The sequence below is a fragment of the Alexandromys fortis genome, unplaced genomic scaffold, assembly GCF_014885135.2.
Source record: "Alexandromys fortis isolate MF-2015 unplaced genomic scaffold, M_Fortis_MF-2015_v1.1 scaffold_43, whole genome shotgun sequence".
NCBI lineage: Eukaryota > Metazoa > Chordata > Mammalia > Rodentia > Cricetidae > Alexandromys > Alexandromys fortis.
Window position 1 is genome coordinate 1,849,036 of NW_026067928.1, and position 24,316 is coordinate 1,873,351.

Consider the following 24,316-nt stretch of genomic DNA (forward strand, 5'->3'; position numbering starts at 1 on the left):
AACCAGCCACGCTTTATGGTTCCAAGTTAGGAGCTACATACATCACATTCATAAAGGTATGAGAAAATGACTTGAAAATTTGAAAAAAAAAATACTGGCGAAAGAAATAAAATTCTAAAAATATCAATGTTTCAGTCAATGTACATTTAGTCAGTGAGAAGCCGAAAGGTTCCTTGAATCTTCAGACATTGACTGCTCTTGAAACTCGGCATTTCCAGTTGAAAGTAAGGTCAGAATAATTTTTAATGAAGTTCAGATTATTACATTTAAATTTGGTTATGTGTGTGCTTCTTCGTGTCATGTCAATAGTTAACTCTTCCTCTTAGCAGAAACTCACAAGTGTGGACTACTTCAAGGCCAGAAGTGAAGGCCAGAGTGGTCAGAAGAAAAGCCGTTAAATATAAAAAGAAGTTTATGGTAAATTCAATATTCTCAATTTTACAAATAAGCTAAATATATCATCTATAAATATATCATCTATAAAGATATCAGCAAAAAGAAATATGATTACTTTAAAAACATAAAGTGTTCATAGGAAACATAGTTTAAAACTTTACTTCAGTTTTTATGTAATATTGATTAGTATAATATAGTTTAAAGTTTTGAAAATATATACTGTGTAGCGAGAAAGCTAGAATATGAGTTAGGGAATAAAAATCCAAGAAAAACGTAGTCCAGGTTGACTTTAAACTTGGTTTTTATTGATGTTGACTTTACTTCCTCCTCCTACCTTAATCTATTAATTACTGTCATGCCTGATTTACTCAGCACTGACCACTGAACTCAGGGTTTTCTGATTGTTTTGCAAGAACACTGCAAACTCACCATAACCTAACCTCCTTCTTAATAAAGTAGGGACTTCACATTTCCCCAAGAAAAATGATGGGAGCTGAATTTAATGCCTGGTGATCAGGAAAGAAGACCTTTGTTTTTGTTTTAATGCCTTTAGTAGTGTATAAGACAGCTTAAACGATAAATAAGAAACCTTTGATAAATGACTTTCTACCCTAATGTTGATTATCAAATGTTTCGTTCAAAAGAAACAACTACATTTTTTATAGTAATGCACTCTATTGATAGAAAAGTTCTTTGTTTGACCTTTCATTGTGCTGCAGATGGACCCTAGACTTTGAGCACAATAGGCAAGCTCTTTCTTGTGGAAACCAATAAAACTCTTGGTATCTTGACAGGCTGAAACTTCAATCTATTGATCAAACATTTATCCTCTGAATACTACAGTTCTACTCTATCATGCAGGATAAGTTTTCTTAACACTAAACATCACCATTTCTGAATTCATTGAATCTAGATGATACCTTAATATTCAACAGTTGATTAGTATCTTAGTACATGTCTGAGTTCCATGTCAACATCTAATATTCCAGTTGTCACTAGAAGTGATGGAAAATATTATATTGCTGCTTCCTTTTATGTAAATATCATATTCCTGTTTATAAAGTTGAGATTTAACAGCAAATTTTCAAAGTTCTGTTGGGGTGATGATACCTATGATTACAGAGACAACAGAAGCATCTCGATGTTTTTAACATAGGATGTTTTCTAATCAACTCAAATTCATTCATTAATAAGGCAACAATCAGTTTGAGTACAAAACACAAATATTTATTAAGTCTCTGATCTCTTTGCTTTTTCACATCCTCTAAATTGTTTTGATAATATTGTTCTTGTCAGTTACCTCTCCTACCTCCTTTCAATGACAGGCTAAAACCTAGAAACATACTTAGAAAGTTGGGAGGCAATAAAACAAAGCTCCTATTTGCTTTGGTTTAGTCCACAGACCCAGCCTACAGCAAGTTAATCAAGGGAGGGAGCTGAGGTTTTAAAGTTCATCTCAAAGGGGACACGATATCAAAGAGACACCGAACAAACGAGACTGTCAACACTGTTTTACACAACTTTTGTTCTATCAGATCAAACCATAACTATAGCAGACTTGGCTGGTTTTTCTAAATGAACAGATAGCTGTGTCTATCTCTTCCCTAGTTTATATGAGGAGGGGTGAACCAGAATTATGACATAACCAATAGTCAACAAGTTCTAGTGAGCAGTACATGAGAACATGCTACATACCGCATCAGGTATGGGTCAGCATACGAAAAATCCTAACAAAAGATGGCTACTCTACAAACATCCAGTTACCTATATAACAACCAGTCATAATCAAACTTAATTAAAAATTACATTTGCCTCCAAAGCTACAGAGAAACCCTGTCTAGAAAAACAAAAATAAAAAAATTATATTTGCTTTTTAGTATTTTTATATTTATTTATTGTTTGGGTCTGTGTGCCGATGCAGAAGTGTGGTTGTCAGATGATAGCTGTTGGAAGCTGATCCTTTCCATCCATCATGTAAGTTCCAGAGATCATCAGGTCCACAGAGTTGCCAGTAAATCCATAACCCACTGAGCATTCCATTCAGTCCCATTTTGTTTGCTTTCCATGCTGAGGACTGAACTCAGAGTTTTGGAATGCTAGGCAAAGGCTCCAGTCTGAACTAAATCTGGAGTCTAATTTTCATGATGCAAATGCATTTTCTTTATCAAAAGAGGCATTGAGATACCAAAAAAGGAAGCAAACATGGCTAAGAATTAGCCAGATTAAAGACTAAAGCCTAGGAATGTATCAAGAAAGAAGCATAATCAGATTATCATTTTTAGTGTTGTCTAATGAGATATGGACTTAAGAGAAACTTAGAAGAGAAAATAAATTAGAGAAGAAAGGACTTTAATTACCTTCTAATTTAAGTGGATGAGTAGCCTGTCCAGAACTCTAGTAACATATATTATATGTGGTAATTTAATTAAACCTAAAAATAACAGATCTCTGAAATTCAGAAAAATATATCATGAATATCTCTGCTAGGAACAGAGTCAGAGTTTACTATGATTTGGCCATAGTACTCAGTTATGAGGATTATATACTTTTAAAAATTCAGAAATGGTGACATATGTAATCAGTCAAGTGCTAGCTGTACAAACCTGAGGACCCAAGGTAGATCTCCAGAATCCATATTAAAAATCTCTGTATAGTGAACTCATATATCATCAAAACACCAGGCATAGAGAAACAAGCATTTTCCTGGGCTTGTTAGCCAGTCAACATCATATACTTTGACTAGTTCAAGTCAGTGAGATATCTTGACTTTGAAAAATCAAGTAGAAAATGCCTTAAAAAGCAACTATAAGTTGTCCACATGAACACACACACATCTTGATGTATATAGGCATGGGTCTCACACAAGAACATGCACACAGAATATAATTAGCAAGCAGATGTATTTATATTATTCCTCATACCAAAACTGTATTTATATTTAACAAAATTCCAAGTTAGATTTTATTCAAATGTATGAATGAAGTTAGTTCTAAGTCAAAACACTAGGGGTACAATGAAATTTATAATCCATTAAGATCATTTAGCATGGTGAAAATATAGTTATACTCAAAATAAACAGTAATTATGAAGTCTAATATGTTATTTCTGTAACTAACACACAAATAAAGTTTATCAGTTTTTCATGCTTGTATGTAGCCATCATAAGCTATGAATAAAAACAAATATTTTCTTTTATGTACTTGGTATACCTCTGTTTGTACTCTAAACTCTAAATATTTAATATAGAGACTATGTGTGTTTAGTGGAACTTAAAAAGCTATATTAACACACTACAGCTTCAGTTTGTAACTGTGAGGCATAATAATTCCTCACAGAAATCCTTCACTAAACATTTATTAGCAATATTCACTGAACAAATATTTATTTTGAGTCTCTGCCCTATGCCAGGCAATATTCTCCATCTAGGGATATTTCAGTGAGCAAAAATGGCCAGAATCTTTTTGTATACATTTAGTGTGTCCATCTGAGACACATAATTGACGTCTCACCATTTCCCTGCAGAAAGACTTACTGGGTATAAGGAACTGACAGCAGCCCCTTAAATTATATTCCTAGGACCCTGAAATATCCTACTTTAAATGAAAAAAAATGTGCATGTTGATGTTTACGATGCTTACATAGAGAGATTCTCATAAGTACCTTACAAGACAGGGGCAATAGAGATAGTTCAGGTACATACAGGGTCACAGGGTACTGTGTGTGTCTGTGTCTCTGTGTGTCTCTCTGTATTGTGAAGAGAGACAGAGGAAAGAGAGAGAGGGAGAGGGAGAGGGAGAGGGAGAGAGAGAGAGAGAGAGAGAGAGAGAGAGAGAGACCAGAGACAAGGACACAAAGTGGTGTAAAGCAACTCTACCCCAAGTAGTACCAGCAGCTAAGGAACATTTCTCCTCTGAAACCTCAGGAGGATACTGGCCCTGATACTGAATCTGAACTCTTGGTCTCCAAACCTTGAGAAAAAAGTTCAGTTCTTCACCACCAAACTTGTAGTACTTAGTGCGAGCAGTCTCAGAAAAGGAATGGAGTTTTCTTCTTCAGTTTTAAAACTTTCGTAAGATACAAGGTGGTCCAGTGTTCACACCAGTCCACCATAAATGCAGCAAAGAAGACAAATTGATCATTTTTCCTCCCATGAACCTAAAGGAGGTCCTCTATCATGGGATATTTGATATTCTTGAGGGATCCACTCAGTTTTTCTACACAAGAACACAGAAGTCACATTTATACTATGCTGTGCTAAAGTGAGCATTCCGAGAAGTTCATATCATGATCACTTTTTAAGCAAGGCACTCAAAGGGAGGAGTCAGACTGAACAAGGTTATTATATTTTTCAGCATAGAGAGAAGATTCAGCTGTTTCAGAAGGCAGAATGAGAATGTTAAATGTCCTTAAATTGCTACAGGTGCCAACTTTCCGACAAGAGTAGTTTGGGTGTTTCTGCTCATCATTAATATCACCTAGAAAAAATAATATCACCTCAAAAATAAGTTTTAGTGTCATTTCTTCATACAAAAAAAGTTTGCCTTTAAAACTGTTATTGTGGGTTTGTTTGGTTTGTTTTGATTTTAAGATATGAATGTTTCAATTTTATTAACCATTGTGTAATACTGTCCATGGTCTAGAAATTTATAAAAATTTAATAATTTGCAAGGTAGAAATTCTTACCTTCAGGCATAGTGTATTGTACTGTGTGTGTTATAATCTTTTTCTTTCTGAATATGTTACCTATGAATCTGCGAAGTCATAATTAGAGTAAAGCAATGTCCAAGTAGTAAATTATGAATCAATCATTTAATTTGAGTATATTTGCAAAGAGCAGATATTGAATAGCATTTCTTTTAATATCAAATACAAGTGTTGGGTATTCATACGCTATTACTGAATACGGATATGGAAGTTATATTTCAAAAGGAGTTTGCATTTTGACCTAAATAAGAAATCAGGAAGTTGGCTGAATATACTCTCCAAATTGCACTTCTGGCACAAAGAAAGGAGTATTCTAAATTCCTAAACATCCTTTCCTTAATTGCATAATAGACATGATTCTCTAAAAAGTCTGAATGCTATTAGAGCTCTGTTGCTAGGATGAATTTATTCCAAACTGGTGCATAATTCAAAAATGATTTATGGCAAGCGCTCAACAGGATAAATGCTGTGACCACTGCAGGAGGTGTGTTGCCTTGTGAGATTCTACAAAAAGGCTTCTTCTTTCATGAGCTGCAACTTCAAGTTACATTTTGTCATAGCCATAATGTCTAGAAATCAGGACCACCTACCCATGTCCTCTCCTAAAGTTACACAAAACTTACTCCACCAAAGATAATTATAAACAAGTAAAAATAGCACAGATAATGTCATGGAGTTTCTAATTTCAAAAATGGTATATATCTCACTCTTTTGATTATAAATATTTGAGTTATTAATGTTTTAAACTATATAATCATTTGTTCTGAAAAAACAGCTTCTTTTATATTCTGACATCAGTTATTAAAACTAAAAGTAATTGAGTGACCAGTAATAAATTTATAAATATTTATAAAATTATCAAACCTAGTAAATCTTATTTTCACAGGACCAGGCTAGATGAAATTTCAGTGTTTTAAAAAGTTAAAAATGAATTCTATGGATACAACAGACGAGTGCTCAAGAATAATCTAAGGACTTGAATCTCAGGACGTGAAAATCAGCAGATTTTCTATTGGAATTTTTCTACTTATTTTGAGGTTGGTACATTTGTACTTTGGAAGGTGTATTCATGTCTGAGACATGCTATCCTTATCTTTCAATATAGAAATTTTAGAACTCCAGTTTATAGGATAGAAAATAATATGCTCCCATATATGATCCTATATTTGATAAAAACAAATTCCTTCTAGGGAAAAAAAGTGTGTAAACAGGTAATTAAATCATCTATTATAAGGTAACTCCATTGGAGAACAACATTCACAGCCTGGTGAGCTTAAATCTTAAGACCACTGTCTAAGAGATGGAAACAGGTGAGTAAGATTATAGCAAGCAAATCAAACTATTCACAGCCCTTACAGAAGCTGCTTAACTCTATTAGATTCCCAACCTCCTCCTATTTACCCTCCTCATGAAACATCCCCCACCTTTTCAGTGCAATGTTTAGTAAACTTGACGAAAATCCAGGTTTATGGTTTCATAATACATTGCGAAGAACAAAGAGGCAAAAGGCATGACTCAAGAGAATGGCACCACAACTGAAATGCATAAAATGATCTAACTTGAAAGATGAATGTCTAATGATGAGCCAAGTTGGAACTACCTTCCATGTCTCTTTTCCATCAATATTCTGTAATGTGTATGATGGGAAGACTTCTCAAGGGCAGCATGATGTTTGATATCTGGGTCGAAGTATACAGACTTATTTTATTCACTTCAGTTACTGCAAAGTGATTTTATGATGTCATGTGAGTGTTGCTCCATTGAGATTTTTGAAGGCATCATCTATTTTAAATATTGCTTTCATCGATAAGTGTGTGTTACCTTTGCCTTTACAATTAAGGCAAAATTAGAACCAGATCTTGAATATTTTTAAATGAGTAAAATGTGCAATTGGATTCTGTGATTGGGTAACTTTTTAAAAGCAATAGAAGCCTATCAAATATAGAAAAATATTCATGTGGTTAATTAGAAAAATCCATGTGAAATCATGGATATCACATGTGCTCGGATCTTTTGCTCATCACACTTGAATGTTTCAGCTATTAAATATACCAAAAGTTTAATTTTGCATATGGCCTAAAAGGCAACAAAAATTTCAAAGAACAGTGAGGCGATTAATTTTATCAGCCTGACTAGATGGAAAGACACCTACAGCAGGGAAGCATAATTGTGCCTTAGTCTGTGAAGGTATCTCCAGGTCTGACACTGCAGACTACATTAGTGGCAGAAGAAAAACTGTGCCCCATCCAACATACTGGGGCCTGAATTTGGGACCAGGTTTAAGAGAAGATTTCATCAAAAATGATTAAGCTCTGTCTTGTTTCTCTGCTTCCAAGCTACCACCAGGAAGTGAGCAACTCTTTCTCCTAACCTCCCCCCATGATGCTCTAAATTCAGCTGCCCCAGAACCAGCAGGCCATATATCTGACTGAAACTGTAAGACAAAATAAATACTTTCTTCTAAGTAGCTTTTCTAGGGCATTTGTCCCAACAACAAGAGAAAAAAAAAGTGATTGGCAAAAGAACATTTGATCAACTACTTAAACCTGAATTGCTCAAGCTTCAATGAATGTTACCAATTCCTTTTTCTTTTCTTTTCTTTTTTCTTTTCTTTTTTTTGGTTTTTCGAGACAGGGTTTCTCTGTGGTTTTGGAGCCTGTCCTGGAACTAGCTCTTGTAGACCAGGCTGGTCTCAAACTCACAGAGATCTGCCTGCCTCTGCCTCCCTAGTGCTGGGATTAAAGGTGTGCGCCACCACCGCCCGGCTACCAATTCCTTTTTCAAATGTCAAATTTGAGTTTAGAATTTTGGGCAGTGGGATTCAGTAGGATGAGAAGCAAATAAACTAAACAAATGGCAATGATAATACTTGGCTGACAACTAGGTCACTTTTTGCTATTAATATATGTCTTCTACATATAATTTTAATTATTTGGAGTCTAAATGATTTCTCAGTGGATTAGGAGTGTTTGCTGTACAAATAGTTGGATCTAAGTTTAAAGCCCAACACACACACAGAAGTTAGATGTGGTGAATGGGACATAAGGAAGAATGGCCTTGCCGACTGTCTACTTAGCTCAAGGTTCAGTGAAAGACTGTCAAAAGATTATGGCAGAAAGTTATATAATTTGACACCAAATGTCATCATTTTGCCTACACACACACACACACACACACACACACACACACCTGCAACCACAAATGCACCTTTATCATTCACACAAACTTAACATCATATTTACATATATACATTTATTTATACAGACAGTAAAAAAAAAGGAACTTTTTGGAACACTGATAAGAACAGTACTAAATATAGCAATAGGATAAAACCAAGCAGAAATGATACTTGATAAATATTCACAAAATTGAGTTTCAGGTATTGATATAAAAAATTAATGTGAATTAAGTTCAAGGAATTTTAACCCAACAACTCAATGTGACCAGATGTCAATGAATACATTAAAACATAGAAAAGGAAAATGTTGAAAAGAAGAAGACAATGCTGATAGACGTTCAGAAAAAAAAAAAAAACTATTTAGCTTTAGTCGGTGGCAAACACTTCTAACTCAACACTTCTGGAGGATGAGGCAGAAGGATTTTAAGTTGGGGCCAGTTGTGCTATGTCTGAAGGAAAAAGGAACTGTCTTTTGGTCAAGAGATATCTGGTGTTGTAGCTGTGTTGCACAATGTATGTATCTCCTCCTTAAGCAAGAGAGATAAATGTTATATAATTTAACCATTATGTTCATCTGTGCAAAGCTCTGGCTCTTTCCTGGTGAGAGTCAAAAGTGGGCACAGACATAGAAACAACCATGAAAGACTTAACAAGCACCTCCAAGTGACGTAAATCAGATGAGCCATGTTTTGGTGTGAGCTATCATCACTTAGGATGCATCAATGTGCATGTGCTCTCTCCAATGTGCTTTCACCTACATGTCATCAAAAGTCTTAAAAACCTTCCTTTCAATGATTCTATGTAAATGTGTTTGCTTGAAAAATAATTGCATTTTGTTTTTTTTTCTTTTTGCTTCCGTATCTGTGTATTCCTGAATTATTTTGGAGTGAAAATTGTTCTAAATCTAAGCAAGAGGGTTTGACTAATTTACATATACCTCTCAGCAATTGACCTTGGGAAGTTACTGGTACTTCCTGAGCTTCTAATTTTCAGTTTAAAAAAAAACAAAAACTCTAGGACTAGTAATTTTTGTTGCATGAGATTTGGTGGGGGGGGGTAATTCAAATGACTTTTAGCACTTTAATCAATTAATCTCATGTCATTTTATTTTTGCAAAGGAAATTATAGTAATCATGATGCGATTTTCAAATAACCCCTTATCAGAATATTACCTCAGTGTTTGCAAAACGAAGCCAAAACATGTAAATGCCATTTCAATGATGGCTATGTGTAAAATCTGTAATATTGGTTGATATTTAATGTTTTGCCCCATATAATGACACTCTTACCTGTTGGTGGAATTATTCCAGGAGACATGAGGCCCGGGACAGAATGCGGCATGATATGAGAGTTCTCTGGGGAGGTGACACTTTGAGTCCTCTTAGGAGGCCTTCCAGGTCTGGAACTGAGACAAACAAACAAAAAATTTTACAATTAAGCTGTTGTCTGACACATCATTTCAAAGTTGTTTCAAGTGGTAACACGGACTGTAAATAAATTTGTTTCAAGGACGGTTGCTTTTGCAGTTAGATGTAATAGACTTCCATCACTAATTAGATTACATGCTGAATTCATTTTCCTCATTGAAGATCAGCCACTCCTGATGCATAATTCATAGCCTGTACCTCGTTACCTGCTTCTTCATATTAATATCTATACACAGTTTGAATTGCCTCGTTTGCATATGCTGAAGTTCTGCATTCAGCCTTCAGCGCGAAAATTATGCACTAACTTGTAATAATTATTACAGTCAGCCTGCTATTGATTTATGAGACTTTTAAAAACCAAATATGTGTAGTACTTGTAATGAATGATATTTTAAGGTTCTTCAGGAAATTAAAAGGCAATGGCTGCCTAAGGAAATGTTCTGCTTGTTTGATTTAATACTACAGTTAGCTGGGAGGTGGAAGGAAAGAATGATTCAGACCTATAGCACATTTTTCGATGATATGTTTTATTACTTCGCACTGCTAGCCTGATATCTAGATGATAAATGACAATGCATCTCTAATGTGTGAAAAGGTCTGGCAATTTCTTTATTTTTTTGTCATTTAAAAGATAAGTCAAGTTATCATTTAACCCTTATTCTATTTAACTGAGCAATCCCACAAAGTTGTCCTATTTTTAATATACAAGAGCAAATTGGAGAGGCTTGGGATTGTTTGTAGGGCATTATTGAGAAACTGCTTATGTAGCATCTTAAATTTGTCCTTAGAAAAAATAGAAATGTGCTTGCTGTTAGCACGTCCTGTCCTTCTCACGCACATTAGAGAAGATTAATTTCTTAAGTTACCAAAGCAGATATATAGTTAAGTATTTGCTATTTTTGTCAGAAAATACCACCAAAAATGGAGTGTTTGCAGTCTTTGAGACAAATAAAAATATTTTGCATTATGTTCATACTTTGCCTCAGTATTATGAATGTTTTTGATAGACCCTCTATTATTTATTTGACTAACATATGCCTAGATAGACCCACAGCATCAGATATATCTATCCTTTGTCCCCAAGAATTCCTATGTTTGGATCTGCTGAACTTCCTTGCTTCATCAACAGATTTTTAAAAAAAATCAAAAATGTTTTTCTTTTATTTTATGTAAGTAATGTATGTGGTCATTCAGTAAATAATTGCTAAGTCCCTGCTGTTTTCAAAGCAGTGTGCTAGGGAGGCTAATTCCGAAGAGTGAGTTCTTCATCTTCAAGAGTTTATATTCTTGCCAAGAGGGAAGAACTTATCTTGTTCATAAATAACTATGATGTAAATCATAATGTGCTAGGTCACATATGGAAGCTGTAATCTCTGTACTAATAGGAGCATAGGCTAGGTGATGAGACTTTCATTTTCAGGAAAGAAAGGAAACATTAGAAGAAAATTTGAATGTACGTTAGATGTGTAAAAGAACAGCACACTTCTCAAAGAAATAAAGCCACAGAAATCATAAATGTCTAGTATTACTTCTGTTGAACTGACATAACTCAAAGAGCAAGAGGAACACAGTTTGAAACTGCAGGACTTAGAGCCTAGTAGTAGATCCTGGAGACCTTTGGAATGAGAGCACGGAGCTTACTTGCAACTTTATCTGTCTTGCAAATCAATATGGATACCCTCCTGCTTCTTGCTCTGGGATAGCTCTCCAGCCACTTGCTCTTATTCTTCACTGTGATTCTCCTGACTTTTTAACTGATCATTTGCTGGGGATCAATCGACAGCTCTCTGTTAGTCTCCATTCTCCCTGAGTAAACTCTTCCATTGCCATCACGTAGATGCTAGGACTAATGGCTACGCATACATCTACAGCCCAGATCTTCCTCTGGGATGCCAGACAGATTGATGCCCATCTAGTCGACATCCCTGATTAGATGTTCTATAATAATCTCAGACTCAGCTTATCCAAATCTGAACTCAGCATCTGCCCCATTAAAACCTATTTCTCTTTCCCTTGTTCAGCAAAATGGCACCTGACTAAGCCAAATGTCCATACTTGGATATATCTTTTCCTCGTTTGCATGCTTAAATATGATCTCTGTGAAGATATCTCCTTATGTTCTTGTCTCTGTCCCACTTCTCTTCCAGATCATTCTTTATTTTCTTTGGTCCACTGTTACAGATTTTCTAAGACCTAGTTAGTTCCAGTCTAGAGCCTCATTTATAGATAGCACTCCAAAATAATTTCAGAGGAATATTTCTACTATATATGCAGATATACACCTACATACATATATATACATACATATTTGTCAGTGTATCACATTTGATTAAAAATATTTTTCTTATTGAATTCACTCTCTAATATTTGGCTCAATCTTCTTTTCTAGTTTTACTCTTTTATTTCACCATTTATATATTACTTTATATTGAGTTCTACTGAATGTCTTTCTCTTTAAATTTTTATCTTTATCTTTTGAAAGATTACACTATGTGTCTGAAGCATGACTTTGAACTCACTTCACACTTCCTTAGCCACCCTTTCCCAGACCCCCAAACACACATGCTAGGATTACAGATCCTGAACCACCACGCTGATCTGAACAATGGGTGGCTTGGGTTTTTTATGAGGGTTGCCTCTGTTACAATTTCCACAAAAATCCTTCTCTCTGCATTACCTGGCTAAGTCCTACACATTGTTCTGTGCCAGCACTTCAGGTTTCAGGCTGTACTTTTAAGAACAACGCAGTTATTGGGGATTACACTATTATCATTCTATCAGCCCATATTGCATATATCTGCAAATCTGTTGTACTCGTGGAACTTCATGGCAGACAAATAAGTCAGTATTTTACACTTTTTTATTTTTCGAAAATATTTTGATGTTTTTGTTAATCTACTTACTCCACCCACCAGACTTCACAAGTGTCCTGCCCTGTCAATTCCAATGATTAAAAAAAAAAAAAAAAAAAAAAAAAAAAAAAAAAAAAAAAAAAAAAAAAAAAAAAAAAAAAAANAAAAAAAAAAAAAAAAAAAAAAAAGGAAAAGAAAAAAAAAAGGCCCTGGAATATATAATAAAGAAAAGAAGAAGAAAGACACACACTCAAAGACTGTAATTTGAAGAAAGCATGGACATATTCTACCGGTATACCTCAAGCATGAGTAAGACGGTATACAATTGGGGATAGCCATGGAGAAAATAGGAAAGGAAAGGAGAGTTCAAAGATTTGAACTTTTCGCCCTTTGACTTGTTTTGCTTCTAAAGAAAATGAAACTGCTAAGGAGTACTTCATTATTCAGGCCACAGGAGCTGTCCTCACACCTTTCACTTTGGAAGCAAAAGTCAGGCCACCACTAAGTAGGAACACTTTAATTCACGCTGTGATTAGAATAAACCCAGTGGGCTCCTTTCATCACAGACATCACCTGCCCAATCTATCTCATCCCACGAAATTCCACCAATAGAGATTTATTGCTCTCAGACTGGATACTTGAAGTTCTTTTAAAGCCTTCCATTAAAATGCAAATACCCTTGGTGGTGGTAACACCCTAAGGCCATCAACTAACACCCTACTGGGGATTACTTTACAATTACAGGAGTAGAAGCCTTGAGACACTTAGTCCAAGAGCAGAACAACTGTTTTTATAAGAAAGGAGTTAAAGATGTCAGGTTTCCCTAAATACTAGGATACTGGTTGCCCTCTTTGAGAATCAGATAGAACTTCTTCTTCTTCTTCTTCTTCTTCTTCTTCTTCTTCTTCTTCTTCTTCTTCTTCTTCTTCTTCTTCTTCTTCTTCTTCTTTTCTTCTTCATTGAAGAAAAGTAGAAAAATGTATTTACTACAAACACTATTGCTATCCCTTTATTATTTATAGTAGGGTCCTTTATTGAGAAGCTTATATTGTACTCATTGAAATTTGAACACTAACTTCTGGAGACCATTAATTTCTATAATACTCTGAGGGAAAAAAATCATTATTGCAAATACTTAATGTTTAAATGCTTTCAACAGAAATTTAAAGAACTTTCAAGAGATCATATGCTAGTGTAAAGGACAGAAGTACACATGTTACTGTCTAAATATATATATCTGAATATAGGATTAATTAATTTATTATACAGCATAATCTTATTCAAATTATCTAACTACCAGAACAGCTAATTAAATTACCTTATTGTTATACACTATCTAGGTATGCTTTTGGAGATCAGTTATTCTTGAAAAGAGAAACAAAACCTAAACTGAACAGAGGAAGCAAAACAATTTGCAAAACTATGAGTATGTGCATTAATGAGAGCTACATCCATCCTAGACTTTACCACAATAGAAACAAGTGGTCCAAAGTCTGCTGAGCTGTCCTGCATCTAGTCAAAAGGAAGACATCATTCAAATCATTAGCCTTCGTAGCTTGGATGCAATCATAACCAAAGACTTCCTTCTTGTTTCTCTCAGTTCATCATCTTTTAGCCACAATCCAGACTTTGATATTTTTAAAAGGAGGACAACAAATTAGAGATGTCCAGAGCCCCACTTCAAACCTCGGATATTTAGAAACACACTCTTTTATGCAGTTTTGAATAAGCAGGTTTTCTTTTCAGATGAATAACTTTGAACAATCTTCTTTCTTGTCTCTCTCTGACCATACAAAGTATACAGACACTTTGTTGTCCATTTGTTCCCAGGGCTCTAGGCCACATGATCCGACTTCAGGCACATTTATGATGTTTATACAAGGAGAGTCAAAATTCAACTTTAGAAGAAGTCAAAGTGATATGCAGCTAAGTGCATTAAAGGAATGAGAGTCATTGGCAATGCTGGCAGGGGGCTCCTTCACAGATGTTTCAGTCAACAGATGTCCTAGGGCTAATGTCTTCAACAGCTTTTGAGAAAGCTTTTGAGAAATTTTGGTGACTGATTATCGATATGAAAATAGCTGCCCAGCCTTCACCCTCCAAAAGAAGGTAAGCCCAACCTGTTTATATAGGTTCCTATTAGTCTATCACTTTTTCGTTTACACAAGAGTCAAAGAATAACCATGTGCAAGCAATGAAATATACACGACATCAGCCCAATGCATGGGAGAGATTCACAATCTTGTTTGAGGTAGAAATTAAAATGGCATCAGGTATGAAACGGTATAACAGAAAAACATATGGGAGAAAGTGAATATTGAGCGAGGCCCAAGAACAAAATTATTTAGGAGTGAAAGTATCCCATAATACTAATCTATAAGACTTATTTGCCCTCTCCTATTTATGTACAGAAAAAAAATGCTTATGTGCTATAATCTTCAAGTTTTGAGTAAAATGAGTTGACAGTACAAAGATAAATGAGGATTTTGATATCTATCATGTATTTCTTGATTTATGATCTCCTTGTAAGATAATTATATATTACGATTTAGATCACTGTTAAATAATCACATTATAATAATGTAATGCATAATTTGTATGTTTTATGTTTACATTAACAATGTATTTGAGATCAGAAATACATATTCTTAATGATTTGCAATTTTGACTTGAACATTGAAAAGTCATAAACTTTGAGTGCATAATAATATGGAATAAGAATTTATATTAAGAAAAGAAAATAGTCACACTCACACTTGCAGACATGGACGTATTTGAGTGCAAAACAGAAAACACAGTAAAGGAAGATTGGCCTATAATTATAGGCATAATGAAGGATAGCACATTAAATTATTATCTCTGAATGAGAATTATATATTTGTCTTTGTCTGAAAATCATAAGATATTTGCATATAGCTTAAAAACAAAAGCAAATCTTTAAAATGAAGTCACATTTCAAAAGCTCACAACATATTTCTACAGAGAACTCATTGTGAATAATGACCATCCTTGGTCATATATAGAAGGGCCTGAGATCTACATGTATCTACATCACTTCTACTCAACATATTTCTTAAATTTCCCTCAAAGACAAAAAGTACACAAAAGTATAGATAACTTCCAGATTCAATGAACTTCAGAAAACAGATTCACGAGTTTGGCACAAACCCTCGGAAAACTCATGTACTTTTCATAAAACAAAGCAAAAGAAGCATAGCTTTCTCCTAGATACTATTAACTTGTTTCTAAAAAATATATCTTTGTATTTACTGTACAGTATGAACCATGATATTTGCAAGGTTCATGTGACAGAATTGTCGCAGAGTGTGAAATAGATGGTTCTCTACAGATCAGTATGCACAGATTCAGTGACGATGCATTACAGCTGTCTACAGGGGGAGTAAGCATGAGTCACCATCAGCTTCCATGACATGAGGCTAAAGTTCAGAACACTCAACAACTCACGAGGCACTTAATGGAGTTCCTAAACTTAACAAATGTACACATATTGATTACAAGAGCACACTGTAAGAAAGTATGTGGTTAATAAAAAACTTTGTTGTTTAAGTAGGAAAATAATTAATTAAATTTAATAAATATGTGTTAGGGAAAGAAATGAAATGATCCCAAAACTGTCAATATTTTGTTCCATAGAGCATAAAGCACATTCTCCAGCATGTGTATATATATATGTTTATATAATATGTTTATATATATATGTTTATATAATTCCTGATTTTTCATGAGCATGGTAAAATGAGCACACTAAACTCAACATAATACCTGTTATTTCCAGGGAAATCATTTTTAGTGAGATCTTCAAAAATGTAAAAATAAACTTTCAAATTAAGGGTTCCAAAAGAATATATTCTACCCAATGGAATCATTTATGTTGAAATTATAACATTTATTTATGGCTTAACACTACCATACCATGAGATTTGTCATGAAAGTCATGAAAGATTCATCTCCAAAGAACAAAAGAAATGCCACGTTTCATATTACACCAGTTTGCAAAATAAGGCTTTTATTTGGAATGTCTTTAATCCTTACATTTGCCAACATAATTTGAGGAATTGGGTAATAATTATCTGTTCATATCACTGCATGTATGGATGATCAATTTTTGAAAGTTATTCTTTAAAAAACTAGGTGGAAAGAAAATATTTTTAATTTGGGGTTGTTATCTCTTTCATTTCATAAAATAAACAAAATAAAGACTGATACTTAAACCCACAAGATTAGCATCATATACCAAACTATACATCTATATTATATATAACTATATATAAATTATATAGTTCACATGCATCAGCATATATGCATGACATAAAAGTCATATATCATGTATGGATATATAATCATATATGGTATATATTTAGATCTGATTATATATGTATATCTATATCATATATAACAGATAAATATATCACTATACAGTTAAGCATGGTGGGGGTGTTTGCCTTTAATCCCAGCACTGGCAAGGAAGAAGCAGGTGGGTCTCTGTGAGTTTGAGGCCAGCGTGGTCTACAAAACTAGCTCCAGGAGAGGCTCCAAAAGCTACAGAGAAAGCCTGTCTCAAAAACCAAACCAAACCAAACAAATAAAAAAATTATATGTGTAACTATGTATAAATTAATTATACATAAATAACCTAAATTAACTATATATAAACTAGAAATACATAAATGACTAAACACAATATAAATCAATATATTTATACACACATGCACACACGCAGATATATATCTATATATATGTGTGTGTGTGTGTTTGTGTGTGTGTGTATGTGTGTGTGTGTGTGTGTTTGTGCTATAGCAAATCTGGTGGGGAAGAATGATTTCACTGTATCCTTAAAACCCACATTGGTGGAGATAAAGCAGCACAGGACATTATTTAGGAGGAAACCTTCTTTCAAGGTCAACAACAAATACCTGAAGTTCCTAGCTCAGATCGAGATACCAAATACTAAAGAAGAAATAAGGCCAGAGAAGAAGAATTTACTGTATGTATAAGCCATTTTCAAGAATTTACATCTTAAATATTAACTTTTTGTCTCTTCTTTGACTTTTCTATTTGTATTATTTATATCCTACTTCTGAGAAAAATGTACAAAAGTTATATCCTAGAGAAACGTCGAGGAAAAGAAGAAAAGCAATGCCACCTCTGCTGTGCAGTAAGTACAGGGAGAGTTGTCAAGGAATTCAGTTTTGAAACAAATTCCAGGATTAACTGCAGAATGCTTTAGCCTCTCAGCTTCCACTTGCACGAGGATTCTAGCACGCCCTCTTCCTGAAAAGATGACGTTAAGGCATGGAAAGCTATGTTGTTCCCAGAATGTACAGATTTAATAACATGCTTAATTCATTAGCTGGCAGAGAATTACAAAACCACCGAACATTACTGTTAATACGACTTATATTAATTTAAATCTATTAAATTCCCTCAGAAAGTGCATTCTCTAATGAAAGGCCTTTTATATTAAGATTAGGTACTATCAGAAATTATAAAATCAACTTCCTGTATCAAAGACTTGGGGAAGACACCAGCAATTGCTTTTTTTAAAGCTTAAATAGACTTTGTGTTAATGTGGGCATTTTCTTTCCCTGAAATAAAGAACAAGGGATGCTTTTAAAATTTTAATCATTATGTTAAATTCTGTGTTCTTTGTGCGTGTGTATCTGTTATTTTTTCCTAAGTGTGTTATGCTCTAAAATAATTAGAAGTGATTTAGTTGACTAAAGCATAGATACTTGACTGCAGTTACAACCCATTTTTAGATACCAGGAATTATTTTAAGGACTTACTTTTCAAGTAAGGTCTAAGTATTGTTTTTCCTAGTTATAAATAATAATAACTGAGACAAATAGGTATTACAATATCTTATGTGGGAAACTGTGGTTGTATATTTATTATTTCTGCTAAATAAAATATTTCTTTTCTTGGCTTTTTGAGACAGGGGTCTCTGTGTAAGAGTCTTGGCTCTCTCGGAACTTATTCTGTAGACAAGCCTGGCCTGGAATTGACAGAGATCCACCTGTCGCTGTCCCCAGAGTCCTGGGCACTAAAGGTGGTGTCATGTGTCTCCACTGCCTGGTTCAAATGTTTCTTGATTAAACCTGGCATTCATTATTATATTAGAGAGAATTCTAGTGGAAACAAAATTATTGCATGTTGATTTCTTAAATTAAAAATAGGAATGTGTTTTGCAGTCAGGTTTTCTGTCAGACTACTTGTCAATGGATTGTCGAATTTTAAAAATATGTTTCTATCTTAGGGCAATAAATTAGATTCAAAGAACATAAATCTGAAGACATGCTTCACATACATTCTCATTCAAACATCTGTGTGTAAGCAGCTGTTGGAAAGACACTGGACCAAGAGACAGATCCTATGGAGGAAAACAAAAATATATACCCCTGTTTCCAAAATGGCTTCATAATTGATGTTGAATTAAGCCACAAAGACTTAAATAGTTGTAGAGAAGAAGGGTTAAATTTTAGGTAAAATTAAGACACAAATGTATCTATAAGTTATGAAACATAAATATAGTTTTGACAGATGAAGTGTAAGTGAGAGGAAGACAATGAAGGTATCGAATGCCGCACTCAAGGTTTCTAATGCAAAAAAGTACAATAAAAATAATAATTTGTTATTTGACAATGTTCCATGTACACAGAATTACTAAGGCCATTTTCTAAGTCTTTGTATGTATGTATATATTGTGTGTTTAAGTAAGTATGTATATATGATATATGTATATGTGTGTGCGCGCACAAGCATGGGTATATATTGCACTCAGCTTTTTTGCAAAATTGAATTATTGGCATGAAATTTTTTCTTGTTAATACACCTGAATTTTCTAACATGAGGTCAGAAAACATTGTGTGACTATCTCTACCAATAGGAAAAATTTTGGCAAATACTGAGAAGGAAAATATCATAAATGTAGAATAGGGATTCAGAGAGGAAAATGTAGTTTCTTGTAACACCATGAATATGCAACCGTCTGATTTTTTCAATTCTCACGAGCTTAGCATTAAACTCAACTACTATTTTAAAGATAGAGTTTAAACCTCATTCTATCTAATAAGAATCTATCAAAAAGAATCATTATGCTAAATACCTTATAATACATCATATGATTTAATATTCATAGTAATTTATGTCCTATTTATTACCACTGGACCAATTTTACAAACAAATCTAATGGTCCTTAGTGAGAGAACAAGAAATATTAAAGTTTGTGTTGCATGCCTGTAACTTTGTATTTTTCAGGCAGGAAAATCAAAGTTAAAAATCATCTGGGTCTATACAAAAGAGAGAAAGGGATAAAAAGAAATATAAATAAACCAACAAAAAAAATCTTCAATAACCCAGATTTCTGATGTCAGGGAAGGGAATGAAACCTGGCCTTAGCAGTAGTTGTAGGACTATTTCAACCGTAAAGACATTTGCACCATAGTCTGTAATATCTGAAACACTTCTGAATTTGGTTGTTACGGGTACATTCCCACAACACAGCTATGAAACTATATACTATTGAAAAACCAAACACCCTTTCTTCTCACATTTTAAACTTACTACTTGTTACTTGAAATAGTTTCCAGGAAGACCTCCATGTGTCTTGCCTGCCTACTATCATACAGTATGTCAATAGATCCACTGAGCAGGTCTCTTTAACCACCATGCTGTATTTTCAAAAATATTATGGCATCATTTGTTTATTGACAACTGTCCATCATTACAGTATTCATAAAGATAAGGCTTCAAAGGGACTTGTTTGGTGTTAGGCCATAAAGCATAGAAGCAAAAGGTCTTACACAACGTAGGACATCATTGGTTCTTCAGTGAAAGATAAATTAGGAGTAAACAGTTGCAGGGAGGAATGGACGCTTGTGATTATGACGCTCAGATCAAATGTGCTTTAACACTAATTTACAAGCATCAGATCTGGCACTACAGCATGTCACAGGGTTTTGTGTGTTGACCAGTTGATGAGGAGGAAGAGGAAGCCTGCTGAGTTCCTGCCTTCCATGCATTATCCTTTCTCCTAACTAGTTCTGCTTATCTGCCTTCACTCTTCAAAATTAGGTGGTTGTTGTTTTAAAACAGGATCTCACTATGTAGCTCTGGTTGTCCTGGAACTCACTACATAGACCAGGCTGCTCTCGATCTCATAGAAATCTGCCTCCCTTTGCTTCCTTGGTGCTGGGACTAAAGGCACGCACCACCATGCCTGACTTACATTTTGTTTGTACATAATTGTTCTTGGACATGAGCGCTAAATTTCCTTTAGTTTCTGATCTTCCCTTCTCTTCTTATTATGAATAGGAGGTTTGTTGTTGTGCCTTTGGAGTATTTACCAGGAAAAAAGTAGCTTGGAACCAAAGCCTGGGCTTCAAGCAGCATGAGCTTTACCAATAGGCTACATTGAGAACTGGTCCAAAAAAATGCTTTGAAATAAGCAAGAACAAAACCTTGCAAAATCCATGTTAATCCCATTCTAGTCCGTGTGACAGCATCCTACTTTTTAAACATCAAGCAAGGCACAAAATGTAGAAGCTAACATGAAATAATTTGCATCTAAAATTTTTGAAAAAAAATGTAAAGTAAGTTCTCTACTTTAAAAGGAATCTAAATTACACACCATTTTCATATAAACTTCCATTTTATGATAGTAAATTAAAATGAAAATCCTATACTATGCTTACATCAAAGTTTCCTGCAAAATGATTTTCAAGTTTGGTAGCACGAATTAGTTTCTCGATTAGCTTAAAGTACTATGAAACTGGAAGAAAGAAAGTAATTCGGGGCGTCTATCAACATCTACTTCAGTAAGCTTAGCGAGCAAACATTAGTAAGTGCCTTTAATCCTATTTACTTACAAGAGTTTTTAAAAACAATAAACTTGTAAAAGCAATTACTTTAAATTTATTTTTCCCTTACATTAAAGCAGAAAATATTGTCATGCAAAAGGGAACATTGAACTTGTATAATAATAGAGATTTATTAAGGCAAGGAAGAGTGCTGATTAAAAAAATAAAAAAAAGTATTGAAATACACACCAACGTCTTCCCTGACACACATGATAATAATTATCTGAGGAACAGGCGGTGCTGACAGCAGCATAAATGATGCGGCCAAATGAAAAGTTAATTTTATTTTAAAGGATTAAACCATAAATTACTTCTTTAAAATTAGCAAGAAAAAAAATAGAGCCCTTCTAAAGTCAATTTAATCAATTCTCAAGAATTTTGCACAAGAGAAAAAAAATTATTAGACCATAACATTTCAAGAGGTTATATGAGAATCATATTGAAGAGACACTCTTACTCAGGAACTAATTAGGAATCTGGGTGGCTGCCCTTTCAAATACATGCTTCACAACCTGTATTCTAGCTTATTTATTCTCATCTCAACCTACAGTTTAGAACACTTCTTTGGTAGACTTTCCACACTGCTAAAATGTTCTTTTGTTTTAAAAAAAAATCCACCTTAAACAAAATTCTTTAATTATCTTGCCACAGTGATGTAGTAGAATTAAAGGATAAGACACTTAATAAATTCACATTTGATAACGTATGTTATTTTGCTTTCGGGACAGAACACCATAATTTTTCTAGGCTTTCTTAAACTTGGAAACTGAAGTAGTTCTGCCTTAGTCACCGAGTTCAAAGTGTAGGTAATGGCCACACTGCCTGGACAACAAGAGCTTTTAATTACTTAGCTTTTATATCTTGACCCTACCAACCATTTCAATGGGTAGAATGAAAAAATTGTGATCATATATCATTCCCTCCCCTCCTTTTACTTTGGGCTGGCTCTAGGCCTTCCTGTGAGAAAATGTGTGAGTTCAAGTGACATGTGCCATGGTTAAGCAGAAGTTTGACGTCCTCCAGAATGAACCTGTCGTCTCCTGATTTTCAACTCTTTTCCTGAGAATATGTGAACCAAATGACTATCACAGAGCCAAGGAAATCAGCTGCCGTCAAGCAATATGAGACAAAAATCAAGATTTGTCATCACTGGCTATTGAGATTCAGATGTAATTCACTGTTCTGGCAAAGCTGAATGTGTAAGACACATCATAAAAAGCATGAGTATTTTGCTAGAGCTGTTTGGAATATATAACTATTTCTAGGCCAGAGCTTAGCTGCAAATGGAAATCGCCAACAGTAAACAAACCGTATGATGAGAAAACCAAAGTCTTCAACTGTTGTAGAGAAATTGAATAGTCAAACATTAATAATAAGACTAAATTCAAAAGCAGAGTAGAGCTGCTTCTCCTTGCTAATTTGGTTTCTGGGGAGGCAAAAGGAAGAATAACTTTAGAAGAAATTATGGGATCTGTGAAGCTCACGAGTTAAGAGTTGAGTGAAAGAATAAACACTACCCCAAAATTGATTGTACTGTTGTTTAATGCCCTAAATAACAAGTTATGCGTGAAAGAGGAAAAAGTAAACAGAGACCTAAAATTAAGCAAATAAAATATTTTAAAGTACTGAATTTAAAACAATCATAAAAAAACTATTCACNAATGATAAAGGCAATTTTTTTCACTAGAACTATGCTTATTTGTCTAAAACCAATCAGTAAATTTTTCTGATAAATTTTGATTAAGGCAATTGAAATGCAATAATATTTTATGGCAGCAATGTTGCAAATTCCATATGTACATATACATATATTTGCAAAAATATATGTGTGTTCATACATATATATTTATGCGTGTGATAATTGTATTAAAGACAATTTGAGTAAGACATGTGGGAAGAACTATCTAGTGGCATTAGACGTTCACAACACAGGCCTCGAGAGATGGCTAAGAAGTTCAGAGCACTGACTGCTCTTCTAGAGGTAATGAGTTCAATTCCCAACAACCACATAACAACTGTTGCTATCCTCTGGAATTCAGGCACACATACAAACAGAACCCTGTGTGAATAATAAATAAATAGGCCTTTTTTAGTTCCTAATGTATACTGCAAAAAATTTTATAAGTTTCGAAGTGATATTATTTCAGTGATAATATTTTATGTTGAGATTTGTGATTTTATTTACGTAATGACTTCAGACTGGCACTAAGATTAAAGTTCAAGAGCAGAGATAAGAAAAGATGGTTGTTAGAATTTAAAACAGTGACCAAAACATCATTGTTTATGATTCCTGACAGTCCTGAATTCATTTGAAGAAACAGCTTTATTTTAATATATAAATCTGCTTGTAATAAGTAGAGAAGGACTGTGGAAAAATATAGAAGACAGTGGTTTGAACATCATTTAAAATCATTAAACATCATTAAAAATGAATTACCACCAATGTTTATGCCTTTGAATTCTTCACAGAATCCAAACAAACTGCATTGACAGCTAAGCAATTCTCTACGCTGGATCTACGATTTCCATCTATAAATCAAATTACTACCTTTTCTTTAAGAATAAACTATATCCAATGTAATCTCTTTTCACCTTGCTATAAATAATTATCCATTAAATACCAAGTAGCCAGATTATTGCCATAGCTCCTTTTCATTTTTTCCATCATGAGAATCTCATGAGCAGAGATTGTCTGTGAGCTCACTACACCCCTGAGTACTGTCTCGAACTTTCCGCCTCCCCTGCCCAGTGCTGAGATTATAGCAGTTTACCACCCCACCTAGTTGTCAATGGCCAATAATGAATTTTGTTCAGTGTGTCACAGTTCCTATGCCCTCATCTCCCCTCACGATGGTCATCCTTCTCAATGCTAATCTCTCT

The 24,316-nt window shown here is 34.2% G+C and overlaps 1 protein-coding gene across 2 annotated transcripts in view; it reads right to left on the reverse strand.

The window, feature by feature from the left end:
• Dach1 (dachshund family transcription factor 1) overlaps positions 1–24,316 on the reverse strand; it is a 358,503-nt gene that overhangs the window by 200,189 nt on the left and 133,998 nt on the right. For both annotated transcript variants that reach the window (XM_050144656.1, XM_050144657.1), the window contains exon 2: positions 9,568–9,683. In XM_050144656.1, the coding sequence (XP_050000613.1) occupies positions 9,568–9,683 (116 nt within the window). The remainder of the gene's footprint in view (positions 1–9,567; positions 9,684–24,316) is intronic.